Source organism: Pteropus vampyrus, unplaced genomic scaffold (genome assembly GCF_000151845.1).
Source record: "Pteropus vampyrus isolate Shadow unplaced genomic scaffold, Pvam_2.0 Scaffold360, whole genome shotgun sequence".
NCBI lineage: Eukaryota > Metazoa > Chordata > Mammalia > Chiroptera > Pteropodidae > Pteropus > Pteropus vampyrus.
In genome coordinates this window covers 497,108-505,718 of record NW_011889141.1, presented here as the reverse complement: position 1 = coordinate 505,718, position 8,611 = coordinate 497,108, and the positions used below count along the sequence as shown (strand labels likewise).

General features: G+C 37.8%; 1 protein-coding gene across 1 annotated transcript in view; it reads left to right on the top strand.

The window, feature by feature from the left end:
• MS4A2 (membrane spanning 4-domains A2) overlaps window positions 1-2,962 on the top strand; it is a 5,693-nt gene extending 2,731 nt beyond the window's left edge. Inside the window, exons 4-7 of the mRNA XM_011379458.1 lie at window positions 849-922; window positions 1,368-1,523; window positions 1,892-1,990; window positions 2,862-2,962. Of these exons, the coding sequence (XP_011377760.1) occupies window positions 849-922; window positions 1,368-1,523; window positions 1,892-1,990; window positions 2,862-2,960 (428 nt within the window). The 3' untranslated portion in view covers window positions 2,961-2,962. The remainder of the gene's footprint in view (window positions 1-848; window positions 923-1,367; window positions 1,524-1,891; window positions 1,991-2,861) is intronic.
• The last annotated feature ends 5,649 nt before the right edge of the window (window positions 2,963-8,611 follow it).

Below are 8,611 nucleotides of genomic sequence, written 5' to 3'. Positions count from 1 at the left end.
TGCCCTCTGTCACTATAGATTAGTTTGTGTAACCTGCTCTCTATCACTATAGATTAGTGTGCGTTTTCTAGAGTTTCTAGAGTTCCTTCACACAGCATAATTACTTTCAATTAATTCACATTATTTTTTGTACCTACACAGGATATATTTTAACTCTAAAAAAGTATGACACTGGTTTGGCACTCTGCCAAATACTTAGGACTTGATCATTTGTTCAGAATACTCCTTGAACCTCAGCCATATTTTATTTGAAAGTTCTCTGTATTTTCATTCTAAACATTTAGCTTGTTAATGTCTCTCAACCCATCATACAATCTGATTCTTGGATTTTTTTTTTAATTTATATTTTTAGCATGTACGCTTTCATAATTCCTATATGTCTACATGATATATGTTGGACTCTAGAGATATACATGCCACAAACACATTTCTTGTTCAAAAAAGAAGACAGTCTAACACACAGCATGCTCACACCAACAAATAAAAAGCAATACAACGACAATGAGAGTATTGTTAGAACAGAGTCACACGTCGGGTGCCATTGGACCTTGCTACTCTGAAAGTGACCCGAGGCCTGTCAGAGTCGACATCACCTGGGGAGCCTGGGAGAAATAAAGAATCTCAAGCCCCATCCAGGACCTACTGAATAAGATTCTGCATTTTCACAAGATTCTCACATGAGTCATATGTACATTTAATTTCGAGAAACCCTATAGGAAAGAAGAAAATAGTGAGCCTCATGGGGAACAGAAACAGATAGCTTTATAGAGCACCCACAACTTCACCTTGTATTTGAAGGAGGTGGGTGAAAGGGACAAAGAGAAGCGCAGAGACTCACTGTGCCTCCCCCTCCCTCTTTGGACAGTTCGCGATTTCTGGATTTTTGTCAATTATGTCCGAAAAGAATCATGCAGCATATCTGGTGAGTTGCAATTCTTTGTTCATCCTTGAGAAGGTAAGAAAAATTGAATTTTAGGAGTCTTAGGGAGACAGGTCATCATCTCTTATGTTATGAAATAATGAGGATATGTGATTTTTCCCCCCAATCTATTTTATGTTGGATGTAATCGTTGAAATACCCATTGTGTCATCTAAAAACAATAATGCGTAATTACCTTGACATGTGACTTGTTTTCCGTTAAGGAGAATATTGGAGGAGAGACTAGGTATGTCTGTGTGGGTCTTTCTGAATGCAATCCCAGCAAGAAAGTTATAGATTCTTATTAAACGAGTGTGTTTTCAAGATTTCCCTTTTTAATCTCTATTTTGAATAAATATCGAGTTAACTAGATACGTCCAGCCCTGAAATGCCGATGGGTTAATCGAATGCACTGGCAGATATGGGACCTGGTGTTCTTTATCACCAGGTGCAAGGCACCCTGGGAGCAAACTTGGTCAGCAGCATAGCCGCGGGAGCAGGAATCATTATCTTGATTGCCAACCTAAAGAACAGCTTGGCTTATATCTCCTTTTGCCAGGAAGCTTCTGTGGATGACTTCTGCTTAGCGGTTTTTTTTGCCACTGTACGTATTTCTCGTGGGAAGACAAAGATTCTGGGCCCCAATCTAAGAAAGAAGCCCTCATTTCCTTTTCCATGAATATGATCCTTTCTCGCGACCTCTATCCTATAATGTGGTATTCTGTAGGTTCATGCACAGAGATGCTGGCTGCCTTCCCCCCGACGCCAGTCCCCAGATGACTTCTGCAGGTTGGAGTCATCTGTCTTGAGCAACCATCTCCTGGTTTTCCCACACATGTGTGTCAGTTTATAGGTTCCGATCGTGTGGTGGGGGATAATGAAAACAGGGGCTGCTCTAAGGGAACGCACCTTGGGGACACCTACCTTGTGATTCTATTTTTTTTTTGGTTGTCGCTGGTTGTTGTTCAACAGAAAATTGTGGCGATGATCCTGTTTCTTACCATTCTGGGGTTTGGTGTTGCTGTGGCACTCACAGTCTACAGAGTTGGAGAGTTATTCAAAAGAGATAAGGTAGGCCAAGGCCTGATACCAAATCCAGAATAACAGGCTAAAGAACTTGAGTTTAATCACTTAAACATATGGCCTAGATTTCCTAGGACACTTCTTCCAGAAAATTATTTCTCCAAGTTTCAGTCTTTTGGTCTCCAAACCTCATGTTTTAAATCACATTTTCCACCCATAAATAGGATAAATACTGCAGGCTCTCCCTGTGACTGAAGGTTGGGAAAATATGACCTTTATCATGTTAGAAAATGCAGATGCTTTGAAATGTGTTGGGCATGAGATGAACGTGCAGGTAGCATATGATGGGACCCCTCAGATGTGTGGGTTTATTTTCTGTCTCCGAGCAGTTCTCTTCTCTTTGTTCCTGTTCTCTCTTTTTTCTCTTGATTTTCACATTCCCATTTGCTCTGAAGCTTTCATTTTCTTTCCTCCCTAATTCCCAACTGGCCCCTGTGTTTCCACTTGCCTTACCCACACATCACTCCTTTGATGCATGAAGAAGAATCGCCAATACCTGATGTGCATACACGTACTCAGACCTTCCAGAGGAAGCACATTCTCTCCATCTGTCCATTTGCCTGAAGTATTCAGGTCTCACTACCTATTTTGATTACTTTTCTCCAAAGACAAATAAGACAGCAGATATACCAAAGCCCAGACACACTCGCCAACTTGTCGTTGACCAACATAATTTCTTTTGGGCCCACTCGGACAGCCAATCTGGCTTGGTTTGTTGGAAATGGAAGAAATAATTAGAGGGTAATGGGAGAGAATATGATATTCAGAAAGACAAAAGCAGATGATATATGTCTCGAACAAATCTTCTAGGGGTGAAAAATTCTTGGTGATTGATTCTGAATAATTTTTCTCTCATCAGATTCCAGAAGATTATCTTTATGAAGAATTAAACATATATGCACCGATTTACAGCGAGTTGGAAGAAAAAAGGGAGATATCACCTCCCACGGATACATAAGAATCATGTGTTCAGAACATTCTCATTAGCAGCAAAGGGTCTAGAAAGCCAAGATCTTTGTTTAAGAGGCTACTGGCAAAATTTCAGTTCTCTCTATGATCTGCCTGTTTTACGTTGTGACTCACTCTCCGGATGGCAAAACTCTGTTTCTGTCATTTCTATAGACCTAAATCCTCCCCCTCCCCTTATTCATAGATATGATAGACTCCTATTTTTCTTGTTTTCTATTGCTGTTTCACACCCATCTCTTCTGGGAAGTCAACATGTAATCAGCATTTACTGTGTGCCTATAACTGCCAATAGGAAAAACAAGAGGAAGCCTGGTTGAGAGTGGAGTTAAACTTTAACAGTTTGATAATATTTGGTTTTCAGCCCTTTTTAGAGTTCACAAAAGCTACAGATGTGCATGACATATGTCTCCTATGAGACCGTAATTGCCGTGAGTGCAGAGTCCACTCAGCAGACACATCCTGAGGACCAGGATGTGAGAAATAAGAGAGTAGATTATAAATAGAAAGTAGTGGGAAAAGTTAGCAAAATAATTTTATTGCTGTTGATGTTTTTTATTATTAGGAGAAGAAAAAAGGAGTTCAAATCTTTAGCCTAAATAGAGGTATCCTGTGGAGGGACTAAAAAATCAGTTTAAAGTATTATTCACAATTAATTAATACAATAATTAATTACAAAATTAAAAAGTGAGAAGTAGATAGATGTTAATTTCCCCAAACTATGAAAGTGACCACATAATCATACAATGAATGATTAAGTAACTTGGTATGCCTGTCCAACTACAGGACCTCAGGTATTCTATTTTCATTCTTCTGAAATAAAATTACGTTTCTTGAAATTCAACAGCAGAATAAAAACATACTGTGTAGCTAGCTCTTAGCTTCATCTCCATTTTTGATCATTGATAGTTATTAATCACATCACTACTATGGCATATGTATTCACATTCAAACACTAAGCCTGGCCCACCAGAACCTCTAAAAACAGATCTAGTCTATTGTTGCAATTGTGTAATATTTTACAACTCTCTTTCTTCCACTCAATTCATTTTTTTTCAAAGAGCTCACTTTAATCAGGCCCAGTTTAATTCTTTGTTTACTTATCTTGGAGGAAGGACAAGCTTGACATCTAGCCCAAATGAGAAAGATTCCTGCTGGCCATAACATCAACATAAGAGTTTACATAAGCAGAATTCACAGCCATACTAAAGAACCCTCTTAATCCAGCTTTTTTCAAAAAAAGGTGGGTGGGTATACTGCAACTGAAGCAAAATTTAAAAAGTAAGTTTCTCTCAATTCATATCGTAACCATGTTGTTGACTGTACATTTTCTGTGTACACAATACAATTTCTGACTTAAGATCATACTGATAGTTGTTCTGCCCCTGCCTGCCCTTGATCATATGCCTACTTCAGGCATACACTGAGCACATGACTGCTTGCTCTTCGCAGAATCATTGCTCTAAATTACTTTATAAAAATTTCATCTTAAAGGTCACCTTCTCCATGAAGACCGTCTAATGCTCACCTATTCATTCAGCCTTGATTTCTTGCTTCACGACTTTACCGCACAATGCAGTGTATTATTGTTTATTATTAGTGTACTTGTGATCTCCTTGACCTATCCTCAATTACTTGTATTGCAAAATAAATTGGAATCATTTAACTTGCTTCCTTGTCTCTCTGTGTGTGTATATGAGGTGAAAGACGGATCGATAATAGAATCAAAGCATCAATTCAATGATACCAAAGGCCAAGAACCGCTTCTGGAGTCGTTTTTTTTCATCAATGCTTTATCAAATGGGACATCTATAAGTAACTCCATACACAGAAAACTATTGTAGGAACAATTATCAGCCATCTATTGTCAATAAAACATTGAAAGGACAATGGACCACGAGTCACATTTTACAAGTTGGTCCTGACCCTAATTTATTCACTATGCGACCCTGGCACAGTCTCTTTCCTTTGTGGACCTAAAGTTTTCCATGTGAAAATGAGACGTTTGGAACAAAAGATTCCCACCTGAACTTTCTGTTTCCTTTTCATGTGCTTGCGAAAATCACAATTATTAAGTTTTGACTGGGATAGCAACAGTGATCAGAGCTATTTGATATGTCATCTAGGAAGACATCTGGGATGATAACATTGGATCTAAACTCCCCTGACAAAAGCCAAAGGTCTCTTTCTGAAAACTGTCTTAGAAATAAAATTTCTCACATAACTTCCATTCTATGAGATATGGATCTACCCCCTCCACCCCCGCAAAACAGTGATAAAACAGGATTCATCATTTCAGCTTGATTTAGAGTGTCAAGGTAAATTTATATGTGCAAGAGTGCAAGAGTCTATTGGGAGTCTCCACCTGTTTCATGAGTATTTCCCTTCACAGGGAAACCTCAGCTCACTCCACAGTCAAGTGAGCTCATTTATGCCTCCCAAACAGCTTCTATCTTGGTCTCTCTACACTGGGTTTCATTGAACAACACCGAGGAGCAGGGATCATTTAGAATATGGACTTTGGAATATAATATACCCAGAAGCAAATTATAGCAGCTACATGAGATATCAGCTCTATGTTCTCGGGTAACCTTTTAAATTTATCTTAGTTTATTTTTCTTATCTTTTAAATGGATGTATTTAATATAACTACTTCAGATCCAGGTATATTTTCAAAGATTATGTAGCCAATTGTCTAGAAAGATGTACGGAACATATTTTTGCATTCATAAATACTGATGCTTAATCTTGAACTTGAAATTAGGAAAAGAGACACTGTTCCAAATTTTCAGGAGCTTTTGACGAAATTCACCTCTACCTTGTTATTTTTGAGAAAGTGGATATGAGATCCTGGAAGAGACCATTCTTAGTAGCTTTCACATAGACTATTTCCAAGTAAGTGAAAATGCAACAAATATATATTATAAGCTGATATTGTCTTAGTCTTAAAAAGGCAGAGAAATAGATGCAGAGAGGCAATAAGAAAAATGCTATCAGATGAGCTTTGGGAAACCTCTAAAAACATTTCTTGTCAGCAACGAGAACTATTTTAAGAAACTGCTAGAAAAACACAGTGCAAGAGCCTCACTTCATAACAAACACAAGGAACAGAGAGATCAGGACAATTCACGGCTCCAACACTAAACTGTGCCAAAAAGAACAGGAGAACAGCTCATTTCTTGATCTTATTCTTTCGGGCCCCAGACACCATTTTTTGGTTAGATTTTGGTCTTTGCTTCTGCAAGGTCTCATTCATGGGGATAGATTTAAGCTGTGCAGAGGAGGGCTGGCAGTTACTCTATTTGAGGAAGTTAGGGACACTTTTTTACATGGTATAGTAGTTTTCAGTGATTTTTATTTTTTAAGAGACAAGTGTCCTAGGATTGAAACCATGCCTCCAACCACACCTTTTGCCATTTTAAAATAAGTTGTTACTTTATTTAACACATCTTTTGTCATTTTAAAATAAATTGTTACTTTATTTAACATTTTAAAATAAATTGTTACTTTATTTAATAGACCAGAATAAGGGCTGATCCCCTGTTGGATTCCAGACATTTTGCTAGGACACAGAACGGAAGATATGAGTAAGCTATAAATCCTGCCCTCAGGAGTTCATATTCAAATAGAGAGAAAGATTCATTTGGGCAAATAGAAGATGCTATTAGACCCTTGGGGAAGAGTACCTCTAGCTTGGGAAGGTAAATGGGAAATCAACAATTAAATCAAAAAGTTGAACTGAAATTCTAAATCTCAGGGGAGAATGGGAAAGAAAATAAAGCTAAAATTAATTGAATTTCCATTATGTCTCTAGCCTCCTGTTGGAAGGCTAACTTGTCTTCCTTGATTTTAATCCATAAAACAAACTCCTGAAGTAAGCAATATCTCCTTTTTAAAGCTGCAAGCTTCTTTACACAAAAAGAATAAAAACAATTTGCCCAAGGTCATTTAGCCAGTAGGCTACAGAGCTGGGATATAAACCCAGGCTGGCTTGACTTTAGCATGCATGTCGTTTCCACTTGGCTCTATGATCTCTCTTTCTCACGGGAGGTGTATAATAAATAAGCTCTACCTTCCAAGTGCTTGTTTATTTGTTCTTGATATAGAAACATGGAGTTTTGGAGTGATGTCAGCGTCATGGCAGTATAAGACATCCTTCCTTTTTCTCTGCCATTTTAAACAATTAATTTTGCATCCATCCATGAACAAAAGTACCTCTGTGTGGGCTGTGGGATTCAGCACCATATATGTAGGGACTCAGTAAGGAAAAATCAAAAGAGTGCTGACTTGAGCAGACACCCAGGGATGAGAGAGACCCTGTAGAAGTCCAGCCTTCCCAAAGAGAGATTCTAGCACTCAGTTGGAGAAACAACAAGCAAGCAAACAAAAAAAGAAAACCAAAAAAAAAAAAAACCCACAAAAAATAAGTTTAAGATACATTGGAGAGGTAAGAACAACTTTGCCAGTGACGCCCTTGTCTTAAAGTGGCACAACATAGGGCTGAAATAGCGCCACCTTCTGAAAAAACAAAAGAGGTTTCCAGCAGCCAGCCTGGTGAGTTATAAGAACTAGAGAGGACGTAAAGCATAAGAATTTTGCCACAAGAAGGAATAAGACATATAGAACAGGTTTATCCATACAAGGCTGGAGAAAATGCTAGACATAGGCAGGATCAACAGAAAATATATCCCACTAGAAGATGACAAGTAGAGAAAGATTCTAGGAAGTTTCTGCTGATTCAAATGGGAAAAGAGCAACACGAACTCCAAGGAATATAAAGAATCAAGGAAACATGCTATTACCAAAAGATAACACTAAATCTCCAGTAACTGAATACAAAGACACAGAATTTTGCGATTTAGCTGATTATGAATTCAAAATTGCTGTTTTAAGGAAACTCAATGAGCTACAACAAAACTCAGAAAGATAAAGCAATGAAATTGGGGAAGAGGATTCATGAATGAAATTAGATATTTAACAGAGATAGAAATCATAAAAAAGACCTGAACAGAAATTCTGGAGCTGAAGAATTTAATGAATAAAATGAAAACTGCAATAGAGAGCATCTATTAGAGCAAAACAGATCAAAGATGAGATAGAATCAGTGATCTCAAGGAGAGAAACTTTGAAATAACCTAGAGGAAAGGAAAACATAGTAAAAAAGAGCAAAGAAAGCCTACATGCTTTATGGAACATCATGAAACATGCAGATGTTAGAATAATTGGAGTCTCAGAAGAAGAAGAGAGAAAAGAGGGGGCGAAGACTCCATTTAAAGAAGTAATAACTGAGAACTTCCCAAACCTGAGGAGAGACCTTTACATCCAAGTTCACAAAGATAATGGGCCACTCCATTATCTCAATGCAAAACAACCTTCTCCAAGGTACATTAAAATGGAAATTTCAAAAATCAAAGACAAAGAGAGAATTCTAATTTATAATTTATACCTCTCTTTCTCCTAACAAATCTTATTCTAGTACATATCAGTGGCAGAATATAAATTGCCTCCAGAACCCTGGCACCAAAGATATCTGGGAAGTATTGACCCCAGTCTTCCAGACCCTTTGACACAAAGTAGAATATGAAATGAGAAGGGCCCATCTGGTTTCCATTTAAAAAATTGAACATACATATTGAAGATAAC